The 27,945-nt window shown below is 39.3% G+C and overlaps 2 protein-coding genes across 5 annotated transcripts in view; one reads left to right on the top strand and one right to left on the bottom strand.

Moving 5' to 3' along the window:
* Positions 1 to 436: 436 nt before the first annotated feature.
* c23h9orf78 (chromosome 23 C9orf78 homolog) lies at positions 437 to 14,881 on the bottom strand. The gene is made up of 9 exons (XM_052037095.1): positions 14,698 to 14,881; positions 11,572 to 11,631; positions 10,076 to 10,127; positions 9,314 to 9,384; positions 8,507 to 8,587; positions 6,945 to 7,142; positions 5,593 to 5,729; positions 3,605 to 3,703; positions 437 to 1,211 (listed from the first exon to the last, which is right to left on the bottom strand). The coding sequence occupies exons 1-9, from the start codon at positions 14,775 to 14,777 to the stop codon at positions 1,120 to 1,122; spliced, it is 870 nt and encodes a 289-aa protein (XP_051893055.1). The 5' UTR covers positions 14,778 to 14,881; the 3' UTR covers positions 437 to 1,119.
* A 3,370-nt stretch (positions 14,882 to 18,251) lies between these two features.
* The window catches only part of usp20 (ubiquitin specific peptidase 20), a 64,104-nt gene continuing 54,410 nt past the window's right edge, over positions 18,252 to 27,945 (top strand). For 3 of the 4 annotated variants that reach the window (XR_007958050.1, XR_007958051.1, XR_007958052.1), the window contains exons 1-4: positions 18,363 to 18,470; positions 20,178 to 20,275; positions 26,052 to 26,105; positions 27,008 to 27,070. Coding sequence is in view for 1 of the 4 variants with exons in the window: in XM_052037036.1 (XP_051892996.1) it covers positions 20,195 to 20,275; positions 26,052 to 26,105; positions 27,008 to 27,070 (198 nt within the window). In the remaining 3 variants the exon portion in view is untranslated. Of the gene's footprint in view, positions 18,471 to 20,177; positions 20,276 to 26,051; positions 26,106 to 27,007; positions 27,071 to 27,945 lie in introns of all 4 variants that reach the window. The other variant, XM_052037036.1, reaches the window with a different exon arrangement.

Here is a 27,945-nt window from a genome sequence, read left to right as displayed (position 1 = left end):
AACTTGAAACTTTGCACTATTTATTTATTTTTGTAACTTGTAACAATTTTTGTCTTGTACTGTACTGCTGCCACAAAACAAATTTCATGACATATGTCAGTGATAATAAACCTGATTCTGATGGCAAGCCTATTATTTGGCACTTTATCAAATGCATTTTGGAAGTACATATCAATTGTATTTCCATTTCCAATACTAACAAACTCTCAAGTTATTGGGACAGAAATTTTTGTTCAGTGTTCCATCCTAGAAAGGATATGGGTATCAGGTAAGAAAGTAGACTTGATCAGCTGTCGTCTTAATGAATGACCCCCCAAGATATCTTGATGAATGTTGGGAACTCTGCATATCATCTCTAATATACATTTCCCCAAATGCAGTACCAATTGCAAACAGAAGGCCAAGCAAAATAAATCAGAAAAGCATTTATAGAAAATCATTGAACAAGAAATTTATCTTGGATACATTTACAACACAAAGATACAATCCAGAATAGTAATTGTAATAATAATCTTCAAACTTAATCTACAATAATTTTTGTCTATTTGCAGCTTTGCAGATGAATAAAATAAGGGAATTCAAATCCCATTTAAAGAGATGAGATTAACTAGCTCTGACAACAGCAATGCCACCTGTGGAACACATGTTCATTAGGTGAATGCATTTAAAAAAGAAATCACTGTTAGATTGACAGAAGCACTGGAACAGGTCACAATGGCTTCTTCTGATTGTTGTGAGCCATCAGGTTCCTTCAATTCAACTTTTACACAAAATTCTGATGTGAAAATTGACACATGAACCAGAGTAGGTTAGTTAAAATAGAGTCATCTTGCTTCAATTTTCCCTGTTCTATTCAGTTTTTTTTTACAGTTTCCATGCCATTCAGCTCAGATACAAAGCAATGAAAATGTTCAAAACAGTGTGAAGGAGGGACCTTCTCTCAGGGCGTTTGTGGTTTTGTGCCCATTATCCTACCACAGTGTTCTGTGGTTTTCAAATTTCTTTGATGAACATCGGATAGAATTATAGGTTCACTCTTGAAAGACAATACCTCTGCAGTTACATTGTCACTCGAGCCATTTAAAATGCACTAACAGCCGGAATAGTCTGAGCCACCCTTCAGTATCTTCTGCTCATTTTCTTGAACTTTTCGTAATGGTAGTCATCTGTTGCCTTTTCATTTGACGGACGTTTGCGATTTGGAGGAGATTCTGCATATGCAAAAGCAATATTTTTAATAGCTTTGTTGTCTTAACACAGAAAATCCAGAATTTAAAACCATCAATACAGTTGACCCATAGTTACTCTTGAAGGAGATGGAACATATAAATATCAGCTTTTCAGTGATGTACTTTGAAGGACTCATTCTATTTAATGCGGAAAAAGCTCAAAAGAATCAAATAATTTCCCGTTGGCTTAACCCATTTGTATTTTTACATACACCAAGAAGTACTTACTATGATAGCCAGTAGGATGCAGTGCGAAAGAGGATACATTTCAGAAAGAAATTTAAACCATTGAAGAAGATCTGGGTGTAAATAATGGGTCAATTTTTTGCTGGGAAATGTCAGCATACATTCATGCAGTGTCAGTAGTTTTTGTTTGTTTGTCCAACACTCCAGTGTTGGAGAACTCAGATTCCAGTGAGCATTGCAGCAATGCCTATTTGCCATTTAAGGTGGAGAATTTGCTTGAACAACCCATCAGGTTAGACCTGGTGTAGGATGTTTTTTTACCATTGTTTTCAATGGAGGAGACAATTTAAAACTCACACTTAGCTTGTAGCCAAGTCTTTTAGTTTAACTGTTAATTTAATAGTTTGAACAGTTTAAGTTTTTGATGTTTGTGTCAGAAACGTACCATATTTGACAGTTCTGACAGCTACCCAAGATGTTGGTACAGCTCTCCCAGTTGTCAATTTTCCCCAGCTGTTTTGTGGGCAGATCTTTCCATCCCCGCCAGCATCCCATTCCCCAATATGTGGCCATTTTTGTTGCACAAGTCCGTCTTTGTGCAGGTCCTTATTGTTGAGAATCTAGTTGTGTTCCTGTCGATGAGTTCTTAGTTGGGTAAACTGCATAATGGTGGCTTGTGCTTTTTGCAATGGCAGTTTAAAGAAATGGAAAGGACAAAGTTCAGCACAGAAAAAGTGATAGATAACCAATTCTCCAGGGATACAATAGGTTTAAAGAGGCAACAGTAAAAGAAACATTAAAAATAATGCAAAATGTATGAAAATTCAGAACATAATAAGTTGCTTATTTATCAACCTGGAGAGCATTGGCAAGAATGGATGCAGGAGAAAACCTCAGGACAAATGGGCAAGATGGGGTTACACTATTTTTTCTGTGCACAGAACAAAATATTACAAATACAGCTCAATGGGTATCATTAGACATCTGGCTACAACCTGAGCATGATTAGAAACAAAATATTCTGAGTATAACCTGAATTAGTTAACAATATGACAATAGTGGAATAAGTTAAGTGACCATAATTAATTTATTAGATTTAATGGGGATAAGGGAGAATCCTAGGAGAAGTTTAGCATTTAAATCAAATAGACCTGAAAAGGGATGAGAAATAAATAGACCAAATTAAACTGGGGGGAAAAAAGCAATTGTTAAAACAGCTTTTTGGGCAATACAAACCCTAAAAGATAGAGGATCCACTTTATTTATTTAAGTATCCGCGCTAAAAATAAGGCAGAAATAAAATCAAATCCAAAAGTGGAAATCCAGTGAAGTGGTACAGCTATAACAAGCAACAAAAGGAACAAACAGCAAGAGGTATGAGAAGGGGATTTAAATGGGATATTAATGCCAATATAGATGTTCTTCTAAATATCCTAGGAGGGGAAGTAGGAAAATAGAATGTGGGCCCGTTGGAGACATGAGCAAATAGAATTTATTTTCCGTTTATAGGATGTGAACATTGCTAGCAATGTAAACATTTGTTGCCCATTCCCAAGTGCCCACAAGTATGCGATGAAGAGTTGCCTTTGGAACTGCTGCCTTTTCTCAGGAAGCTACTCTTACTGTTGTAAACTCCTCAGCGAATGAGGAAACAGCAACATACATTCTGACTGATTTAAAAAGAAACTTACATGGTGACCGTGTCCCGACAGGTGGCAGTTCATTCAGAACAGAGATTAATAGATTTCGGGATATTAATGGAATAAAGGAATATGAGAATAGTGCAAGAAAACAGTGTTGGAATAGCAGATTAGCTCTAATTGTGAAGAACGGCAGAGCAGGCTTGGGAAAAGACCTCAAGGCTTTGCGAACTACTGCATGTATTTTGCAAATGGTATACACTGTATCCCTGGTGTGGCAGAGATGGAGAAGTAAATATTTAGGATTCCAATCAAACTTGTTAGATTGTTGGAGCTGCACAAATCCAGGCAAATGGATTCTCACTGGAGCCTCTTCCATCCTGAAGGTTAGCAGCAGCAACAGAGAGAACAATTAAGGATGCTCCAGGTGACCAGCCCCTGAATTAATTACAAGTAGTTAACCATGATGTTAATTTGCAAACAATTAGAATTTTTTAACATTTTGTTGTGATCTAACAGTATGCTGTTACTAAGACAGATGTTACTTACGTTCAGGTTCTGGTTTATCAGTGTCTCCTACTCTCAAGGGCCGAGGTTTGGCTTCCTCTTTATTCCGTTTTGCAGGTGCATGCAATTCCTCACGGTAGACTGCAAAAGAACAAAACAGCAATGCATCACTTAGCGAAGAGCAATTTCATACAATTTTAAAACGTACTTGGTATGAAAATGCCAATCCTTTGTATCTGTAACAATCCCGAGACCCACACATCTCTACTCAGTAACCATGGAAAGCAATTTTTTTCCACAGCAGTAAAGAAAACTTAATTTTTTTACAGCTAAGGTTCTTATTCCATGACTTCCAAATACAGATTGCATGAAGTTGTGCTTAATTATGTTGGACCAATGAAATTGGCAAGCACGAAAAGTTATGCAGGTCCATTATGCTTGTCTCACAGCACTGATAACTGGAACATTGTTAACTAAACACCTCCCTCATTCCCCGCAGTCTTGTAATCCCCTGGGAGAGACAGAAACACAAAAGGAAAAACAACTCAGAATATTTCCTCTCCAATTCCCTCCGAAGGGAAGTAGCTACTTTCACATAGGTAGCAGCAGTAGAGGCACGGGGGCAGATCCACTGTGGGGTAATAGCATGTGACCTGAGATGTCAAGTTTAGAGGGTATCAAATGTTTAAGATAACATCTCTGTAAGGAACTGGATAAACACCTTACTCTCTCTCTCCTTACCATGTAGTCAATTCATAACAGGTAAGAACACAATCTATTATGCTCAAGTTTTTTTTTGGGTTTTCAGAATTCCTTTGAATCTGGAATTTCACAATACAACAACTGCATTGTGAATAATAGAGCACTCTGAGGAAGTGGTTGGTATTAGGGGCACCCTTCCGTGCATTCAGGGATCCCTAACATATTGGACTACGTACGAGTTCAGTTAGATAAAATAGTTGAATCTTGGGACTGCAACTGAGCACTGTGGCACTTTCTCCTGCATCTCAAAAAAGCGTAAGAAATAGCTTGGAAGTACAGCAGCTTCACTGAATGCAAAATGACACTGTGCACACAGTAACATCCCACAAATAACAGTGGTGAGGAGATTGTTGGCTAGGCTAACAAGAAGATTCCCTGCTTTTCACACTCTAGCATGAAATATTTGACCTTTCACCCAAAACGAGTAATTGATCCAATGGTCTTTGATGTTTCATAACTTCAGCACTGCAGAAGAGTACTAGTCAATTCTAGTAGCTTCAATCATGCGGGAGGGGTTTGAAGCCACAGACACAGGGGCAGTGCCACTGTGGGGTAATCTCACGTCTGAGTCAGAAAATACAAACTAAAGCAACATGGCAGTCCTTGTATATAAACCTGCCATAGTTCACCAGAACTAGCAAGGTGAGTTCTAATGCTACCTCTTCTACTTGTTTCTCAAAATGAACAAGTGCTGGAATTGTACGGGAATTAGAACAAACACACATCTTGCTTTGGCTTCTTTCAATGGAAGGTCAAAGTAATTTCATCATTAGACATCTTTCAGCCCTCTTCCTAGGTTCCTGCTGTTCTGTCATGTACAACAAAAGTGTCTCCCTGTCCTGAGGGAAAAATCAACTACAAATACTGTTTAAGGCAAGGACTCAAACCACCACCTTTTGTCTCATACCACCATCCTTTGAGTCATTCATCCTTTCCACACCCTCGCTGACCTTCTACATTATTCTTTCTTTCCCTTTTCCATGCCTCTGCATTTCCATAATAAAAACAACATAAATCTCTCAAGGTCACTGAAAGCCATTGCCCCAAAACATTAACCCTTCCTTGCTCTTCACAGATGCCATCTGACCTGTTGAGTGTTTCCCATCATTTCTGTTTTTATTTTAGTTTTCCGGCATCCATAGTATTCTTGCTTTTATGTCTAAACTGAAGATGCTTGTCCCCCGGAAACACTTGCACAGTAAACAACACTCACAAAATTATAACATTTACAGCGACCAATCACGAAATGTGTCCTTTATGGTACTTACACCGGTTATGCTGGACGTAATTGACTGCAATATTCGTGGGTACAAAGGAGGTGCTGTTATCCTTCTTTTTGTTGCGTTGTTCAGCCAAGAGCTGGGCTTTTGCCTCTTCAGTGCTGATAATATTCTTTATTTTTGCACTTCAAAAAAAAATCAAGGAAATCCTTGACAACTTGTGAAAAAGAAAGTCATGCAGCAAATGAAGATCTGAAATGCACTGCCTGAAGAATGGTGTAGAAGCAATTTTAAAAAGGGAATTGGATAAATGCTTGAAGTGGAAACATTTTCAGGACTATAAGGAAAGTACAATGAAGCAATTGAACAAGTAAATTCTGACTGCCTGAACATACACAATGGCTTGACTGATCTCCCATTTGTGCTACAGCAGATATGTTGTAGACATTCTTTGTAGATATAGCTACAACCAAACATTCCTGGTGTATTGACATATTTTTCTCTTGAAAAAGTACACTGAAAATCATTTTTCAAAAGGATCACATTTCAGATTAAGAATAACATAATCTAGTGAAAATTCAGCCAAGAATTTATCAAAACAGTGGTAACTGTGGAACAGACTATCTGAAAGGATGGTAGTATCCAGAAATATGTCAGGTTCAAAAAAGGACTGGTCACGTCCCTGTCAACAAGAAGAATTCAGGATTATTGTTTTTTATAAATGCATCAAAACAATCTTGTGGGTAACTGAATGGACAGAGTGGGTAGATAATCTATTCCTTTTTAAAGACTGGGCTGCACTGCTACACAAATGAATGTTTACAGGGAATCTCATATTGGCAGAATACTGAATTCCAGTCTCAAGACACAGTGTGAAAGTTACATTTCTCATGATTATTGCCACTGTGTCAGTCATTGAGTTCAGGCAAAATTTACAGCAGGCAAGAATTCATTTAATATTGTCTTTTGAAATAGATTCCCTGTAAACCACAACAGTGATCAAACCACAGAAAAACCTCTCAATTACTTTTTTTCCAGCAAGATGCAGTGAATGGAGGTAAGTACATAATACAAATTGTGTGTGTGAAATTCATCCCAGTTACAGTGGTAGACAGAGGTCTACCTATTCATTTCCATACTCAAAGGGACTTATGATCCAGCATCTGCAATATACATTTGTTAATTGGCAAAATTTTACCCACTCTTTGGAACTTGCTGGATAAAGTGGGATAAATTCTGTAGTTCTTCATCTGTTATTATGATTATTGTAGCTAACCATGCAGGTCAATGAGATGGAGTATTTCTCCAGATTAAGAGCATTGTGCAGTTGGAACCATACTAACCAGAATTTTCAGGAGCTTCTTCAAATGTTGAACCAAAAAGATAAATTAAACACTTACTCAATACCCAGATCAACCTCAGGAATGCCACTTAGCATCTGATTGGATAACATTTCTTCTGTCCGCTTGGCAGAAGAAATGTTGATATTGTCAGGCAATTCATACAGCTGATCTTCTGGATTTTTGACCTTTGTCTTCTGTTCCTCATTCTCCAGGATTCCCTTCCTCCTCTTCAATTCTGTCTCAATATACTTCATCCTAAGACAGAACAAGTGGTCAATACATTAGTGAATGAGGATGCTTAGTGAGAAGTGACAGGTTAAGAACTTAAGGTTCTTACTGTCCTGAACTACGATAGCTGATAGGAAGGTAAAAGGAAATCAGTTCCATCTACTGTGGGCATTGGGGAATGCCCACAGTAGGAGGCATCAATATGGCAAGCAATGTATCTGTCCTCATTTTTAACATTACATGAGATGTCAAGGCATTGGAGATTTACTAGGTTGGTGGAGAGACTTTAGTATTGTGGAGAGACTTGGCAGCTGAGGTAGTTCTCATTACAACAAAGATGATGATGAAATTTAAGAGGTTCAAAACTATGAAGGATTTTGATATAGTGAAAAAAAACTGTTTCCACCAGGAGTGTCAGTAACCTGAAGACAGGGATTTAAGGTGATTTTGTTTCCTTTTAAAAACTATAGGTTATGATTTGGAATTCACTGACTAAAGGATGGTGAAGCAAAACTAATAATATACAAAAGTGAAATGGATAAATATTTGAAATAAATTGCAGGACAATGGGGAAAGAACACCAGACGAAGGCATGATAATTTTATGATGAAAGATCATGGGGTATTATCTTCATCCCCCAAAATCAGTTAGTTTCAATGTTGCAGCCTCAACTCTCTCCATTTGTTTTGAAGCTCGTAGGACAACATTTCTCAGTGTTCTCAGTGACAACATTTGGTGCAAATGCTTTGTGCAAGTTAAAGAGCAATGCAATCTCTAAACAATCACTCTGACCAGCTTTTTGCAATTGCCCCTCATATTTAACTCCCTCAAAGTGAGTGTAGGTTTGTTTAATTTACATTCAGATCAAAAAAGCAGACTCCTGGAATTCCTCACCATAAAAGCAATGCACATTATAGAGGAGATGAACATCATCTTGTTCAACAGGTAGTGCACCAAACACTCCAAACAGCATGTTCTGAGCAGTTGTTTTACCCTGAAGCAAACAAACCTTGAACTAGAGGGGAAATTCAGGATGATATTGCATGAGCAACAGGCCAACACAAGGGTCAGGTAACCGTCAGAGTAAACCAATGCATGGAACTAGATTTAATATGTGCCCTTGAACACAAAGCAGAAAATGCTGAAATACTCAGCAGGTCAGGAAATATCTGTGGAGACAGAAATAGAGTTATTGTTTCAGGATGATGCAAAGTCATCGACCTGCAACAATAAAGCTGTGATTTCCTTCACAGATGCTTCCTAAACTGCTGTGTATTTCCAGCATTTTCTGTTTATATTTCAAATTTTCAGCACCTGCATTTTTTTGCTTTCTGAGAAAACAAAAGGCAATTTTTGTATTTCAAAACAGTGCCACATGAGGCCAAACATACATGTCAGCATCCTCATCACGTCTATTTGTCTCCACTGAAAATGATGTGCCCAAGTTCAAGTCTGTGTCTTCCTCCTCAATCCTGGAAAAGAAAAAGGAAGTGTGCAATTCATCAGTCAATTTCCAGGAACCAAATACTGCTGAAACACTATTGCTTCCCCAACAGATTAATCAAGGTTCTGCTTGAGGGCTGCATTGGCATTTCTTCAACTCATTGGCACAGTTCCAAGACTATGGAGAGTTTATAATGGTAACATTGCCTGCATCTTATACCATGGACTGGTTGATTACTCTTCATTCTTGCAATTCCCCAAAGTTGTGGAAGGGGACAAATAGGGCCCCAGTGAGTTTAAAGGGAGCGTGGCAAACAGAACTTGGTGAGCCAGATGCTGAACCAAACATTCAGATAGCAGGTTATCAGAGTTTTAGTCTACCTACTTTCATTGTTTTCTCAGATGTAATTCAAATGAATAAAATTTTACTCTGTGTACTTTGCATCTTTTTTTTGCCATTTGGGTGAATGAAAGAAATGAAAAATATAAACAATAAGTAAAACTACATGTTCTTTTATACCACAAAGACAACATAGATCCACATATATAAACGTACAGCTGAGTATGACAAAGAATATAGTTACGTGGCTGCTATCTGGCATTCCAAAAACTGCAACGGGCTTTATTTGGACCTGAAGTATAGATTTATTTTAAAAATGCAAGGTATAAGCACGATGGCCTGAAGGGTTTACTTCCGTGCTGTATTGCTTTTTATAATAATGAATTAAACAAAAATGGATTTTCTGATTACCCACCTTTCTCGCTTTCGATCTTTTATTATCTTCATATCAATCATACCACCTGTCTTCAGTTTGAAAGGGTCATCCTATCCAGGAGAAAAAAAATGCTGCAAAACAGTTTCCAAACAATAATATTCTCTTGCAAGTTTCCTTCATAGCAATCAGACAAAGTTAACCTCCCAGCTCAGTGACACATTACAACATTTGCATTTATACACATTATTCATGTAAAAGGGCAAATGCGACATACAAGAGGGAGATAATAGTGCCAAAAAAAAGAGATTGGGAGGGGAATTGCAGGCATGGATGAAGGATTAGGTTTTGAGGAGAATTTTGAAGTACGGATGAAAAAAGAAACCCATACATTTATTTGCTACACATTAGAGTCATCCAGGCAGTTGGTGGAACAACTCATGAGCAACTGTTAAGCTTCAGGCAGACCTTTTGCCAGCTGTATAAACAACCAAAGGTGATGATGTGTATTTATAAATGAAGTGTAGTGGTGGGTGAAGTGCTTGATGTATCTGCCCTTGGCTGAAGTTACTGTAGCATAACAACATAATCCCCAGTGCCATTCGCCTTGGTATTATTTCAACTGAAAATTACTGTCCAATAACTCCCACGTGAATTAGACGATTATTTCAAGGAGTAAAATTTTCACAACCATGAGGAAGGAACAGTGATGGCTTTAGCTGGATGACTCTGTCAAAGAGCTGAACATACAAGACCCCACTCCAATTAGCTACACTGACAATGACAAACACCGCAACAACTTACCACATTTGAAGTTTCCTCTGGTACTTGCTCCCCAACCAGCAGGGCGGCAGCACTATAACAGGCACAGAAAGAGAGTTCACTTAAGGTAGACTGGCTTTTTTTTACAATGGCCATTTTGTTTCTTCTTGGGGCTCACTTCTGATGGAAACCACAAAAACTGGAAACTCACTACAGGATTTAGAATCATGGAATCTTTCGAATCTTGTTTCCTAGGTGATCTGCATGAGCTCTGTGTTGTCATTTAAAGCAATTTCCTTCCAGCCAGTTCCTTTATCATGCCTTCAAAGAGTTAAATTGGCAAGGCCTTCCCTTCATGAACTCCATGTTTGCTTTTATCATTTTACTTCCATACAGATACTTAATAATCTTAACCTAATAATCAATCTTAAGACATCACACTCATTGGTCTGTTTTATTACTTTTTAAAAAAAAGGGAAAACACTGGCCCTTTTTCCATTGCCCTGGCACTGACTAGTAGCTAGTAATTACTGGCTAATTTGCTGAGTATCCGCATTAACATCTTTTAATTCCTCTCCAGATCGAACAAGTGAGCCATTTCCTCAGTGAACATTCAGCAAAAACATATTTAACATCTACAGGCTGCGCAGCATCAGTTGTCATTTCCACATCTGATTCTGCATTCAATGATCCTTCTCCATTCCCTAGTTTATCTTAATACAATTGGAAAAATTATCCCCACTCATCATACTTAAATCTGAATTTTTATTTTGCCATTTTGATTACCTTTTAAATTCAACAAAAATTACATATTGTACAAATTGTATTTGGATAACACCTTTAACGTGGCAAAATATCCAAAAGTAACATAACTGGACAAAATTTGACATCAATCCAATATGGAGATATCACTTTGAATATGGAGATATTCAAAAGCTTGGTCAAAGAGGTCAATTCAAAGAAATTGTGGTAAAGAGATACAAATGCTCCAAGTATGCCTTTTAGTAGGAATCAGTATTAATTCTGCACCATTTTCTTTAAAGATCCTATTAGCTATTTTCACCTTTTTTAATGAATGGGTTGATAGTCTTATTTTGTGAGGTGAGATAGCCTTTAAACTTGGTACCTTTTTTGCTTAAATAGATGCATGTTGATCCAATGTATTCACCTCCTGGAAGTCCAGAGTTTCTCCATTCCCCTGGCCATATTCCAACTTCACAGGCCCACCCACTTTGCCCAGCCTTAGCGAACAGTTAAAAACTGATCTTTTAAAATCAGGCCATTTATTCTGGGTTTAGTAACCTCTATTTTTTAAATTTCAAATGTAATCATATTACAGTCACATGCACTTAAAGCCTCACCCACCCTTGTGTTCAGAACCAATAAGGAACTATGTTGGCACAGATACAACATGCTAATGTAGCTCCTCTGAAAGGTGGTTTTCACTGACTCCACCAAATAAAATAGTTTGTAGAACCAGGGTGTAATTTGGTACACACACCTTGTATGTAATGTTCAAGTGCCCTTTTTACACCTACCTCACTCCATTTTGTCTTTTCCTCAAACTCTGAATTTCCTTCAGTTCATCTAGTTTTGACCTAGGAAACGAGAAAGTTGACCATAACTGATTTGGAACAGTGTTTTCTTATACAAAAGAGAGAAAAAAATCAAAAGGTGCACAAAATGCGAAGGAAACATAATTATTCTCTTTGTAATACCGATCAGAATCATTACTGAAGTTTCATATCACTCCATCAAACTTGAGGTACGAGAAAAGGTACAGAAAAAATAAGCACAGGTGATATAATGTGGCCTGTTATTACATTTCCAGTAGCTAATTCATTACAAAGCAGGAGAGAGCAGTAATCCAACAACCCTTACTGACTGACTATATTACTCTGTGTCAGTGAACAATAACAACAACTATGACTTGTATTTATAAAGTCTTGGCAGCTGAGTGGTAGGATCTCTGAATTCATAGAACAAAGTCCAGAATCAAAGAAATGCAGATAACACAAAAGGTTGTGGAAAAGTGGGGATATGTAGGGATCCAAATAAATGGTGAGAGTTTAAAAACCAAGAGCCAGGAACCAGAGAACTACAGGCTGGTCAGCCAGACTTCAGTAGTGGGGAAGTTACTGGAGAGAATTCTGAGGGACAGGATCTACCAGCATTTGGATAGACAGAGTCTGAATAGGTGGAGTCAGTTTGGCTGTGTGTGTGGAAAGTCGTGCTTTACAAACCTTTTAGAGTTTTTTGAAGAGGTAACCAAAAAGGTAGATGAGGGTAGGACAGTGGATGTCATCTATTGGGACTTTAGCGAAGCCTTTGACAAGGTCCTGCATGGTAGGCTGGTCTAGAAGATTCGTTCCCACGGAATCCAGGGAGAGCTAGCTAGGTGGATTCAAAATTGGCTCGGAGGTAGGAAACAGAGGGTGGTGGTTGAAGTTTGTTCCTCGGAATTGAGGCCAGTGACGTGCTGAGGAATGGCAAATGGATTTTAATCCAGATAAGTTGAGGCATGCATTTTGGAAAGTCAAGCCAGCATAGGACTTATACTCAGAATGGTAGGGCATGAGGGAGCGTAATACAACAGAGGGACCTAGGAGTACAAGTGCATAGTTCGTTGAAAGCAGCATCACAGGTAGACGGTGGTGAAAAAGCATTTAGCACACTGGCTTTCATCAGTCAGGGCAATGAGTATAGGAGTTGGGATATTATGTTGCAGTCGTTGGTGAGGCTGGACTTAGAGTACTGCATACAGTTTTGGTCACCCTGTTATAGGAAAGGTGTGGTTAAATGGGAAAGAGTGCAGAAAAGATTTACGAGGATGTTGCCAGGACTAGAGGGCCTGAGTTATAGGGAGAGGTTGGCCGGGTTAGGTCTTTATTCCTTGGAGTGTAGGCGAATGAGGGGTGGTCTTATAGAGATTTATAAAATCATGAGAGGGATGGTCACAGTCTTTTCCCCAGGGTAGGGGAGTCCAAAACTAGGGAGCATAGATTTAGGGTGAGAGGGAAAAGATTTAAAAGGGGCTTGAGGGGCAACTTTTTCCACACAGAGAGTGGTGAGTATATGGAACGAGTTGCCAGTGAAAGTGATTGAGGCAGGTACAATAGTATCATTTAAGAAGCACTTAAACAGATACAAGCGGGGGCAGGGCTTAAAGGGATATGGGCCAAACACAGGAAATGGGGACCAGCTGGGTGGGAACCACGATCAGTATGGACTCATTCTGTCTGTACTGTGTTGCTCTATGACTCTGAGAGCCAATGCTGGTCAGGAAAAATAGAAGCAAAGTGCAGACAGCATTGGCTACAAATTAGGACATGGGCAGCAGAGTCCAAAGCTCATTCTGGGGCCATTTATAACACTGGGTTTGCAAATAGCATAGCTTATTCACAGACATTTTCCAGGAGACCGATCAGGAATTGAGCTTATGGCTTGTGATCAGAACAGAAGGCTTTAAACATAATGGACAACACTATGGGCCGAAGGGCCTGTTCTGTGCTGTACAGTTCTATGTTCTATGACACACAAGAGACTTCAGAATCTGGAGCAATAAACAATCTGCTGGAGGAACTCAGTGGGTCAGGCAGCATCCAAGGAAGGAAATGAACAGTCAATGCTTCTGGACTGCTTTCATTTTCTCAATGTTACCACCATGTGGCACTGTAGCTTTATTTTTTAAAAAGCACCATTGATGGAAGATAAGATTTCTTTATTAGTCACATGTACATTGAAACACACAGTGAAATGCATCTTTTGTGTAGAGTGTTCTGGGGGCAGCCCGTAAGTGTTGCCATGCTTCTGGTGCCAACATAGCATACCCACTACTTGCTAATTTGTATGTCTTTGGAATGTGGGAGGAAACTGGAGCACCCGGAGGAAACCCACACAGACACGGGGAGAACATACAAACTCCTTACAGACAGCGGCAGGAATTGAACCCGGGTAAGAGCCTGCCTATATCAGCTAGACATAAATTAAGACAAGATAATACAAATGCTTTATCTGTATTTACATCATATTTCATTTTTTAAAGTTACACTAACTTAACACCAGTGTTGATGCTGGTTCGAACCTGTCACTTTCTGTAAACATAAGAAAACAAATAAAACTGCAGGTGCGAATGTGAAAGAAACTCGTCACACTGATGAGGCCTAATTGCGATTGCATTCTTGACTCTGAGCCACTCCTTCGAAGGGACCTAGTTTGGCATCACCAATAATTGCAAGTGCCGCTGAGAAGCTGCAAAATCGGTTTTTCCCGAACAAAAACAATGGACAAGAAGTCGGGGGCAAAATATTAATGAGTAGAGAGCAAATATGCCCCCATACTTCCCATATCTAAATAACCAATAAACAATGACAGGATTATCAACGTTGAGGAAATCTTACAAGAAAAATAAGGTGTCTTTTCCAATTTTTCCAAATGGAAGGATATTTTAATGGAGGATGAAGACTGGATGAAGTAAGGGGCAGCTACATTTAAATCAAAGGCTATTTTTGATGCCCAGAAGCTTTGGTGTACGACAGATCCCTCGTTTATCGTGCCCACCGAGCCCGGCTCACACATGAGCCTGCGGGCATTAAACAGTGACAGCTACCAGCCTGGCCGCTGATGAGCAGCGGAACATCCCTGACCCAGGCTTCGGCTCTCACCTGACCTCCACCACCCGCTGCTCATCTTCCTCGTCCGACTCCTCCTCTCTTCTCTTCCTGTAACTTTTCCCCGCCGGCATTCCTCACAGCTTCTTCTCTTCACGGTTGATATTTTATTGTGACAACCCGACACAAACTTTCGTCTTCCGACTCCGGGCTACACTGCGTGTTTACAACGGGAAGGCTCCGGCAGACGGACACGTTTCCGCTTTGCGCAAAGAACTTCCGGCAGCTGCTGGACTACATTACCCACAAAACACTGGGTATGATGGTTCCAAGTGTTTAACCAAGAACATTGGACTTGTAGCTGTACACAGTCTTTCACATCTTTCTGAAGAAAACATGAAGCTTTTAATAAGACAATACTTTTGAAATGTAATTACTGATGCAATGGAGAAAACACTGCAACCAATTGATGCACAACAAGGTCTCACAATCAGCAATACCATGTCAGCTGCTTTTTACTGAATGAGGGATAAATATTGCTGGGAATCTGGGTCCCTCCCTCTGTTTTTCAAAGTAGTATCAAGGGATATTTCCTCTCACCCGAGGAAGGAATTAGCATTTAATGCTTTATCTGAAAAAAATGGTACCTCCAGCTGTACGTGTTCAGGAAAGCCCTACCAAAATTGCAGGTCAAACTTAAAAAAAATTGGAGCAAAGTTGTAGACAAGGCAGACACAATTGCAGAATAGTAATATTTACTTCCTATTAATTATTGTAAATTTCAAAAGATTGCAAACATTTTTTAGATGGAAAATCATCTTAATACTTTTTTCAAACATTTGATACCTACTAATATTTTTGCTGCAAAAATAGGAAAACAGGGTTTTAATTCTGGAAACTGATTCACCTGTTAAAATAAAAGTTGTATGGTGCAAGCCTTCCCTTAGCAGCGTGGCCAAAGTTAGGATTCAAATACAGAGGAAGTGTTTGTTTCGCTAATGTTTAGTTTTTTTGGGGGTCAAATATGCAAACAACCTTCAAAAATAACAATCCTGGCTGGGTGAACTTTAGCCCTCATTGAGCTGGTCTGCAACGTTCCTCTCACAGTTTCAGTAGTATTCTTGAAGCCCATCTGTTGTTTTCCTCAACTCTCCTTGAAGAAATGCATTCTAGTTTGCTTCTCTGCTGTGAATTTGTTTTGTATTGTCTGCTGCCCCATCTGTCAAATCCATTACTGTGTTGCATGGTTGATGAATGGAAACAGAGCACATCTTGAGAAACTTGATAATTTCAATCTATTGTTTGGCTTTGAGAGCAATGATGTCTAAGTCATGTGGAATATTTGTATCATTTTACAGAGTTTAATGTGTCCATTACTTAAACGCAAAGCAAGATCACTAACACGCAATTAGCGGACTCACAGTAGGTGCTGACTTGCTCAGTTTGGTAGAGAATTGCTTCAGACCACAAATTCCCCCTATTCACTACTCGGTGTGGACACAGAACCACTTTATAAGGATTAACCTGTTGTTTCTCTCCAAAGAAAACTTTCAAACACAGCTTGGGTACTGAGCAGTCTGTGCATTTTTCACTGCAGCAGTAAATTTGTGGAGTTGAGAGAAATAAATGTGCTACTGATTGGTAGCCAGGTTTATAGTATGCACATTACATTAAAAGCTCCATCATGCAGCACATCCCAGGCTTGAAAGGTGTTATTTAATTGAATATGCATATTAACCCAGTGATGGCCTGGGAACTCCACCAGCACTCTCTCAGCATCAGTGCAAGCACTCCCTAAGTGCTATCCTAATGTTAGCCCGGGTGCTCCTTCAACATTGTCCGGACCTCAGTCCAAGCACTCCTTCAGGATTATCCTGAATTGGCCTGGGTCCTCGTTCAGTGCAATCTGGTTGCCAACCCAGATGCTCTCTTAGTACTGTCCTTTCCTTCAACTGGTTTAACCATTCCCTCGGAAGTGCCAATCACTGTCATGTTGCACTTAGTACATTGCCAGGTAATCTGACTTTTACTGTACATGGTAAGTGTACCAATTTACGAAACAATCCACGAAAACTATATTATATGCTCCAGTACAGTGGCTTTGCCAGTCACAATCCTGGACACCTTGGCAAATTCTGTTTCAAAATTTATCAGGCACTTGATGAAAGCTTGTGACTGTTGAATTTTTCACAATTTCAAAAATAGCCCAATTCAAAGAAATAACTGCAACTTTGTGGCCCACACGTTTTGGGAACAGCATCAACATGCAGTACATAGTTATGTGTTCACTTGTTAAACACAGTGTGTACAGAATCATATTTTCTTTTAATTAGTCTTGTTGGTTCCTTATAATGTACTTCAAGTACCTTGGGTAAATAATCCTGACAAAGTTAGACATCGAAGAGTAGAGCATTTGTGATAGAAATCTGCTTTGGATTGAGCTCTCTTAATAAATGTTACCTGGTTTCTCCTCTGGTATGTTTGTGTTTGAGATAGCTCCAATGAGTGCAGGATATGCCACATATTAATTGTCAGGACTCAGTCCTACAATGAAACGTGGATACAATAATTGCCTGACACTTTGTCTTTGAAGTCAGATCAGAGTAGCTTTGTGTTTGACATTTTGATGGTAATCTGATTCGAAATGAATATCAACACATCACTTATGAATATGGTCTGGTGTCTTATTACAGGTTACACAAAATAACTGCGTTGTGCATTGTGAAGCACTGACATGTTTTGCAGATTTTGCAATTTTGCCATACTTTGTGCATTATAACTGCACTACTGTAAACATTGAAGTAATGTGTTACAACTCTTAAAAGGAAGAAAACTGTAGATTGCGTAATTAAATCTTTCAATCTATGTCTGTGGAGTTTTTTAATGGGTTAATAACTAATCATTTTTTCAGTGCCTCTCTTGGCTCTTTGCCACAATCTCCAGGAATGTGATGAGTTGAGCAATTGAGGCCTGATGCAGCGAAAGGTGAATCTGGGTGCTCAGTCTGCAAGCATTGGGAGTAGCTGAGAGGGAACCTAGAGACCCTGGAAAAGGGCAACTGAAAGAGCATAGACCACAGCAGTAGAATTGGTGGTTTCATTTTCATGTCCATCCAACGTTCCCCTGGGTATCATCCACGAGCGGCAGATGGTCTACATGAACCTTTCTGAATTTTTTCATGCAATAATCCTTAAAACCACTGTTTCTCTGATATTCCAGCTCCTCATCTTCACCTTGCCAGGGGCTCACGGTACATGAACTCTACCAGACAGCACCTTTTCTTGTGACTTATTCCACTTGAACGGCCTTTCCTCCATTTTTTTCAACTTCATTCCGAAAATCTGATTGAATTTATTAACGACAACATATCTAAGCCATCCAGTGCTGGACCCTTCCAAAAGTGAAAACAGAACCTTGTTCTTTGCATTCCACTCCCTTCCTTGCAACTGAAAACCTGTCTCATTTCTCACTTCTTCTTAGTTCTGATGAGAGATCATCGAGCTGAAATGTTAACCCCGTTTCCCCCTCCGCAGATGCTGCCTGACCTGCTGCGTATACCTGACACTCGCTGTTTTTTTTATTTCAGATCTCCAGCATCTGCGGTGTTTTGCTTCTCGGCTCCCAGAGTCCTTCGCGTCACGCCTATCGCGCCCTGAGGTCCGTTGTAGTCCGTTCGGCATCCGGGGGAACTACAATTCCCAGAGCGCACCGCGGCATGAGAGCTTTCCCAACATGGCGGAGGTGCGACTTGTGCATCGTTGAAAGAAAATAATAAAGGAGGGCGAGGAAAAGGGGCGACGGCGGTTACAGCGGGCCGGCGAAACCAGGTAACCGTTGGAGTTTGAGTCTGTTTCATGATGATAGATGTCTTGCATTTAAAATAATCGGCGGTCCATCTGCTGAGCGCGTCTTTTGTTCGGTGCCTGCCCCAGTGAGCCCTGGATTCTGACAGCTGTTGGGCTGAGGGTTTGCGGTAGCTTCCTCCTTCGCCACACCCGGCATCACAAGTTCTTCGTGTTCACTCTGATTTCAACACCCATTAGACGTCGCTGCGAATTCTTGTCCGAAACTAAACCAATGAAGCCGAAACACCCACCCTCTGAATTCAGTTGCAGTGAGGCTGGGATGGAGAAGTCATTGAGAATGAATGGAGCTGGGCATGATTTCCAACATGCGTAACAACTTGGTTAATTGTGGCTGTCTAATATCAGCAGTGCCCTTAATCCATATGAAGATGCTTGTACAGGATTCTATCTACTGTATGGTAACCAGAACTACTATCTCTTTAGTACGTACAATGTCAGTCCAACCAAGGGTCAGATTTTCTTTTTCTTTTGAGTGGGAATTTTTATGAAGAAATGTCAGGCTATAATCAGCACATTTCTTACCCCACCCTCCCCAATAGCAGCTTGGATCAGACAGGTAGCTGGAACTTGGAAGCAATATTGTCTCCCCATTTTCACTGTTATTCAAATATGACTTTTGAACTAATGTAAAGGAAATAACAATTTTGTAACTATATTACAAACTGCCTATGGTAGTCAGATTGGAGGTTACAGCAAAGCAGTCACCTAAGAGCTGCTTTTACTTACATATTAAATCATTGTCATCGTGCTCAAACTTTAGTCCAGCACATTGGTATATATGAAGTAGGAAGAGTTTTTTTTAACAGAGAGCTAACATAAGAAGTCAATTAATAGAAGCAGGAGTTCCTTGTGCCTGCCCTGCCATTCAATAAGATCTTTGCTGATCTTTCACCTCAGTGCCACTTTCTGTTACAAAATAATGTTCCCTTGAATGAGGTGCCTAGAATCAGGCATTCAGAATTGAGAAAAGATTAAATTTATTCGTCCAAAGGGTAATGAATGTTTGGAATTCTCAATTGAAGAGGATTATGAAGACTTAATGTAATAAAGGCTGAGGTCGATAGATTTGTGGATATTGAGGGAGCCAAGACATATATGGTTTCTTTACTAACACCATATTTCTGGGCTCCCTTAATATCCGAAATTCTATTGACCTCTGCTTTCATTACATTGACCCTTCACAATCCTCTTCAGTAGAGAATTTTAAACATTTACTACCCTTTGAGAAAAGAACAAATATCATCATTCAATCTTGAATGCCTTATCTCTGATTCTATGCACCACAGCCAGGGGAACATCAATTCTGCATCCACCCTTTCAAGCCTCATAAGAATTTCAATGAGATCATCTATCAGTTTGCTAAATTCTACGGTTATTTTTCTTGAGAGTTAGCAGATCAGTCAATTAGTTAAGATGTGCATCCATTGAGTGCCTCCTTTATCTCCATGCAGTAGCACAAATCCAGTATCGGTCACCAAATATATATTACTGGATGGGGTAAAAGGAAATATGACATTTTGTTACATGGAGCAAGGTCTATATTTAATGAATTGGCTGAGGTGAGGTCGGCTTGAGTCAATATTTTACCTAATATCTGTTATCAATAATGGGACTGCTTATAAATCTATGTACATTTTCTACCCTTAATAACTACAATTTTTGTTGCAGCATCAAAGTTCTGCAAAATGTCTAATGTACCTGAAATCTGCCCACATTTGGATTCCATAGGAGAAATCACAAGAGAGGAGCTATTACAAAAATCAAAGGTAAAAAAATTGTTAAACTTGCAAATTGAGTGGGCTAACATTGATGTGTGGCCTGAATCACTGTTGAATCTTTATTGTGTCTGTTATCAATACCAGATGATATTCGCACTGCCAAGTTAGCACTGATTGTATCACTATCATGTGTCTCACACTGTCATAACTTGGAAATATATTCCTGTTCATTCTTCATCCTTGGGTCTGAATCCTTGAACTCATTTCCCAAAGACACTGTGGGAATATAGGTTCACTCATTTTCAGTTTACACAGAATAATGGAGAGTTTTTAAATGAAGTTTAATTCCTAAGCAGCAGTTAGATTCCCAGTTCCATTTAATAAAATGTAATTTGTTTCACTCGATTGCTGTAAATCTATATTCTCTTATGCAACATAAATTTCCCTGTTTTATGAAATGGCAAGCTTTTGACTCACTAAACAATTCAGTTGGAGACTGACAATCGAAGAAATGCAAGTAATCCTTGGTGCAATATTTGAATCTCTCCGTCACAAGCTCCACACAATTGATATATTTAAAACGTAGCGACCAGTCCAAAAGCATAAGAACAGGAAAAGCCCATTCAGTCCCTGCCCTTGATTGGATAATAACTGATCCATACTTTCAGTTTAATTTATTCTCCCCTCTCCTGCCTTTTTCTAGATCTCTTAATACCTTTATCTACCAAAAAATCTGTTGAATTCAGTTTAAGTTTTCAATTTTCCTAACATTCATTTCCTTTTGGGGAAGTGTTTCACATTTCCATTACCATTCTAGTGGAAAAGTGTTTCATGATATCACTCCTAAGTGGCCTAACTCAATTATTTCCTCATTGTTCTGAATTCTTCCATCAGAGAAAATAGCTTCTCTTGTGCATCGATCCTATCAAATCCCTTATTATTTTCAAGGACTTGTATGATTTTTATATTTTAACACAAGATTACCATATCTCTAACAGCTGCTTCCATATGCAGATAAAGAACTCTGTATTCCTTTTTCCGTTAAGTTATATAGGGAGAATTAGTAGGGCCTCTCTTCAAACCCTTAATGAATCAACAGTGATTTTGTTAAATTACTTTAAAGATAATATTACTTGGGTTATTACTCATGTGGTACTAAAAGCATGATAAACCAATCAAACAGACTAAACGATGAAGCAAATTTTAATCTTTCTTTGTGCTGTGGGATAGTATGTCTCCATGCAGCAAGCTTTAGATCTTCTGGAGGGGGCACTGAAAAAAAACTTGTAAATGCACAAGCATTCCACATCAGAACTGAAGTGAAGGGTACTGGTTTTGGAGTATGCATAAAATATTAAAGAAAGTGATTCAACAAAGTACACAAGGAAATAAAATATCCCTAACTTCAAAAACAGACCTGGAAAAATGGTGAATAAATGGAAATAGATGAGTGCATCTTCATTCTGAAAGTGAGCGTTTTTTGAAGACAGCTTAGGAAAGATTGAACACCAAGCATTATTTGGAAATCAGTGCAAATGAGATCAAATCACAAGATAATGCTGCATTTTCTTTATTCATTTTTGTAGATGTGAGTGCTGCTGACAAAGTTAGCATTTATTTTCCATCCCTGATTTCCCTTAAGAAGCTGGTAGTGCGCCACGTTGAACTGTTGTAGTCCGTCTAGTGAAGGTACTCCTACAGCAGGGCTGGGTGAGGGGTTCCAGGATCCAGCTGCAGAAGCTTTGAAGGAACAATAATATATTTCCAAGTCAAGATGGTGTGCAGATTGGACAGGCAGGGATCTGCAAGCAGTGGTATTGCATTACCTGCTACCTTTTTCTTCCTTGGCAGTAGAAATCACTGGTTTAGAAGATGCTGTTGGAGGAGCCAAGCCAGATAATTTTGTATGGTACACATTGCAGCCACAATGCACCATGGGTGGAGGGAATGAACGTTTAAGGTGGTGGATAGGGAGCAAATCAAGAGGCTGCTTTGTCCTGGATGGTACTGAACTTCTTGAGTGTTGTTGCAGAAGTACTGATCTAGGCATGTGGAGAGTACTCCATCGCAGTCCTGACCTATTCCTTGTAGATAGTGAAAAGGCTTTGGGATGTCAGGAGGTGAGTCACTCACAACAGGTTACCCAGCCTTCAGCTTACTCTTGTAGACACAGTATTTACCTGGCTGCTTTGTGTGAGTTTCTGGTCAATGGTGACCTCTCCCCAACCCCCTTGTACCCATGGTGCCCCATTCGCCACTCTGACAGGAGACTTGGCAATGATTTTGCAATTGAATATCAAATGTAGGTGATTAATTTCTCTCTTGTTGGTCATTGCCTGGCACTCCTGTGGTGCAAATGTTACTGGTCCCTTGCTAGCTCCTACCTGCAGGTTGTCCAGGTGAAACTGAACAGTGCAATCATTAGGGAACATCCCTATTTCTGGTTTTATGATGGAATGAAGGTCACTGATGTTGAGTTTGGGCCTGTATTCTTTGGAGCTTAGAAGAATGAGGGGATGAGGGGTGACCTTATTCACACACACAAAATCCTAAGGGGGCTTGACAGGGTAAATGTTGGGATAATGGGAGAATTCTGAACGATGGGACGTAACTACAAGATAAAGGGGAAGGTCATTTTAAATTGAGGTACGAAGAAATTGCTTCTTGCTGAGGGTGATGAATCTCTGGAATTCTCTGCCCTGGCAGGTGGTGGAAGCTGGATCATTAGATGTATTTAAAGTAGGGTGGATGAATATTTGAGAGATTGATGAATAGAGGGGTATAGAGAAATGGCACAGAAGAGGAATTGAAGCCAGCATAGATCAGCCATGATCATATTGAATGGTGGGCCAGGCCTGAAAGGCCTGATGGCCTTCTACTGCTCCAATTTCCTTATGTTCTTGTATGAGTATAGACTACTGTCCTGAGGAACTCCTGCAGCCATTTCCTGGGGTTGGGAGAATTGACTTCAACAATTGTAATTTTGTGATTTTTGCCTCCATATATCAGAGTGTTTTCCCATTGATGTTCAATGACTTCAGCTTTACCAAGTCTCCTCATGCTACATTTTGTTAAATGTTGCCTTGATGTTTGGAACAGTTAGTCTCATGCCTAGGCTCCATGTTTGGACCAAAACAGTGAATGAGGCATGGAGCCAAGCAATCCTGATGAAATCGAAACTGGGAATCAGTAAGAAGGATTTGGAGACTTCATGCTGCTTGTTGGCACTGTTGACAACACCTTCTGTCACCTTATTAATGATTGAGATTAGCCAGATTGGAAGTAACCTTTTTTTGTGAACAAGAAATATGGATAATTGTCCACATTGTCAAGTAGATGTCAGTGTTGTGACTATACTGCAGCCAATCTGCTGTGGGCACGGTTGGTCCTGGAGTATGACAGCAATACAGCATCTGGGACGTTTGCTGGTGTGATATCCTTTGCTGTATCCAATGCTCTCAGCCATTTCCTGATGAGGTTGAGTGAATCAAATTAGCTGGAGGCTGACTTCGGTGTGTTGGGGTCTTGGAAGAAAGCTATGATGAACCATCCACTTGACACTTCTGGCTGAATTTGGTTGCAAATATTTCCTCCTTGTCTTTAGCACTGAACATTGGTATTACTTAGCATCTAAGGTACTGGACTATCTGAGTTCTGGAGAAGTGTGTTTGAATCCCACTGTGGCAGCAGGGGAATTTAAATTCAAGTTTAATTCAAATTTAAAATAAATTTGTAATTAAGTACATTTGGTCTTGGTAATGATAATCATAAAGCTACTGGATTTCATTCAACCCAATTATTTCTTTCAGGGATGGAAGTTTGTTGTCCTTGCCTAGCTTGGCTTATATACGACTCCAGAACCATCAATGTGGTGGACTCTGGACTGCCTCTTCAGTTTCTCTCTCCACCAATGCTGCCCAACCTGCTGTGTGTTTCCAACATTCTGAGTTGTTAATTCAGATTTCCAGTATCTGCAGTATTTTGCTCTTGTGGCTTAGACAGACATTCACAAATTGAGATTCTGGTTGGATTGTGGAACTTGCATTGAAGAAAAGGCATATGTGAAATGCATACATGCTGTCAAATTTACTTCTTGGATTCCCTTATTGCTGCAGGACCACAGCTTGATCAAACAGATCATAAGTCTGCACACTTGATCAATTTATGTAAAGAACACAAGATTGACAATGTAAGCCTTTTAGTGCTATCAGTTTAAAAGTTTTTCCACTTCATTAGATATGAAAGCTGCTGAATAAATGAATTATTTGTAATGATTTATATGTTTGGTTGCTTCCACATGGGAAACAAGATGCAGTATGCATTATTATAGGAGCAGTATCTGCTGATTGTAAGTTTCTCATTGATAGCCATTTATTACTGACTCTCAAGTCCCAGCGCTGACTAATTGTCAGTGCATATGATATACAGCACTTATTTTTAGAAACCACCCGACAAACAGCTGCTGTTCACTTAGAGACCAGGACTTGTATAAGTGTCTTTAGGTTTTGTCCCTGTACTGTTGCACCTGTCTGTACTGCATTTGGAATGGTTGGCTAGATGGTAGAAGCAGTAGAAAGATAAAAGAACATAGTTAACGGTAATAATCTAAAGATTTAACTCTGTTATCCCCACTGCCCCTAGAGGTGTTGCCTGACCTTAGTTCTAAAAGCTTTTCGTGGCTTAAGATCTTTCCCTGGACCATACGTCTCCTCCATGGCACTTGTATTGTGCATAATGTTATTGTTCAGTCATGTTCAGTTTTTGGCCAGCATCATTCTTTATTAAAATGGAAGTGCTGAAGATACTCAGTAGGACAGGGAGCACCTACAGTACGTCAAGAAGCAGAGTTAATGTTTCAGTTCCATGACCTTTCATCAGATTCCAACCTGTGCAATATTTTGCTTCAAGATCATTCTCATTACTTTTTTTTATGCATCTTGTAATTCAATTATTTGGTACTGTCTGTGCACTTCATATCAAAGTTACAATTATGATGCAAAACTCTAAATATTTAATTAATACATGTTTATTCCATTATTTTCAATTTAAGAAGTGTCATTAAAATGTTGTTGTCACCTGCCTCCATACCGTCCATTGTGATAAAATGCAAAAGGTGGTTAAAAAGTTTCTGGGAAAAGGAAAGATACTGTTTGAAGTTTAGAAATGGGATGCAGGGCATAATAGAAAATGTGGATAAATGCTAGTAAACATAAGCTGGCATGCAGAATGGGCAGATCAAGGACAAATTAGGGCAAATCTTCTGATGACTGATAAATCACCCAGATGGCTGGGAGCACAGTGTGCCTATGTTTTCACAATGTGCTCCTGGACACAATCTCCCAGCAGGTGGTGGGCATCTAGCTGGTTATTGATGTTCTAATCAGCACAGGGCCTTCACTGGATTTCATTGCAATTTCAATGGAGCCAGAGGAGAAGGCTGGAAAGAGGCTGGATGTCAAAAAGGTGGGGGAAATTGAAGTTGTTCTCAATGTTAAGATAGGACTTTGTCATCAGTATCAACATATGTGGTGACTTCTGTCTCTACTGTTGTGGATAGATGCATTTGTGACAGAGGTTCGGGAGGGTAAGTTGAGTCTTTTTTTTAATCTTTGATTCTTTGCATTGGCCACAATCCCAGTCTAGCAGTTATATCCATGTTTTTTTTTAATTTGGTCATTGGCAATTCTGCTATTGTTAATATGTTAATAGATTTTGATGGCCATGGAGTACCTTCTATATCAGTGATATTTCCAAGTTGTGTTCAGGGTGTTGCTTGTAAGATTTAACTATTTGGGATAATTGTACTAAACACTTTTTTTTTCAGGGAACATGCCAATCCTGTGGAGTTGGTGGACCAAACCTATGGGCTTGCCTTCAGGTAAGTCATTTCTATAATAAAATATGTACAAAAGTGGGTCATTGTTTAGAAGTTGCTTTAACTATGGAGTCATCTCAATTGACAAATAAAAATATTTATGTCCCTAATTAGTTGCAAACTAGTCAAGATAAATGTCAGTTTAGTATTTAATATAGATATTCTTGCTGTTACTGTTAACTTGCAAATTCCTAAACTCTTGCTTTCATGGAGAATTCCTTTATGCTTCCTCTTGCCATGCTGTAAAGAATAAGACAAGCTTATGTAATCATGATAGCTTCTGGGATCGCTTTCTACTCAATGCCATAAAGTTTGAAAGGCTACGGATAGAGGCCAGGTATGTCCAAAAATAAAAGTGGAGAATTGAATACTAATTGCATTAATTAGTTCTCCTTCACCTGGAATGCATCTTGAAGTGCTTTATAATAAGCTGAATGGACCTCAAGCAGGATGAGAAAGTTGGGGGTGACATTGAAAACACAGTTAATAAAGCCTTTGAAAATAGGCCAGGATTTAGTTAGGGTGGGAGAACCAGGCTGTGTTTATCTGCTCTTCTGTCTGGTGATGGCTCAATGGGCCATTTGGCTTTACCTACCTTATCAGTGCTATGATTCTATGACCTTGTGACCTCATTGGTATAGGCTTCTCAGCAGGTTTCTCTCACTTTCATTCTTGGTTCTGTGCATTGAATGGGGTCAAGACAAAAATATTAGTGGGGGCAATGCAAATCATATAGGATTTAACAATTATGCTGGATGAAGATGGATTTATGGGCAACTTAAAACATGTAATTTATTTCAGACTGTGATTTGTTTTCTGTTTGTTTCTCAACATTGTTGTTACCCTGTTAGTCAATATATTGTTTATATTTGGTTCTCTTTATCTCTTCTCCTTCTCCAAAACAGAATGGCTGCTCCTATGTAGGATGTGGGGAATCGTATGTTGACCACAGCACATTACATTCACAGGTAATTGAGATATTTGTGAAGGAGAAAGGTGGAGCCACTTGTATGCTCCCTCCGTCCTTTTGACAATGAGAGTGGAACATGTTCAGCTGTTGACATCTTTGTAAAGTAAAATTATGTTGATGCTTTATATTAGGGTATATAGTGTTGTGTTTACCTCCAATGTTCCTTTATTTCTCGTAACACGGGCTGGATCTTACTGCATTTCACCCACTGCCCAAAAATGTATTCTATTCGCATTAATCTGCTCTGAATATGGAGGGCTGACGAAAGTGATGCTCTGTAACTGAGAATCCTCCTACAACGTGGAACCAGCTGTGAGCAGTGACTAGGCCTGATATGGAATTCCCTTACAACCTCCTGACAGTTTTCCACTACCAATAATGCTGGAACTGTAACTAAGTGTCTCTGACAATAGAAGGTATTTTTGAAAATGTTCAAGTAGTCTTAAATAATTTTTTAAATACTGTCCAAAAAATTTAATTAAAATGCTTCAAGTACTATAATTAATTAAAGATATTAAGATAATGTAATAAAGAACACTTACCACTTGTGTTTTTTTTCCTCTAGGCCAGTGCTAATTTAAATTAATTGAGGGAATGAAGGGGAAATGCTGAAACTCCTTCGGCCGTTTCCCGCATACCCTTGAACGCCCTCAGCCCTGTTTCCCACACTCCCTTTGAACTCACTGGGTTTCCTGGAAAATGTATTATGCTACTGTGTAAAATCTTTTTTAAAGAAAAATGTGATTTAAGTGTATTGGGGTATTAACAGGAGATACGTCCAATAGTCTGGAAAATCTGCTCGTCTTGCACCACCAAAGCTCTAAGCATGCCAGATTATCAGATTTTTGTGGCAGTTATCTTTCTGACAATCTT

The sequence above is a fragment of the Pristis pectinata genome, chromosome 23, assembly GCF_009764475.1.
Source record: "Pristis pectinata isolate sPriPec2 chromosome 23, sPriPec2.1.pri, whole genome shotgun sequence".
Taxonomy (NCBI): Eukaryota; Metazoa; Chordata; class Chondrichthyes; order Rhinopristiformes; family Pristidae; genus Pristis; species Pristis pectinata.
This window is presented reverse-complemented; position numbering and strand designations above follow the sequence as displayed.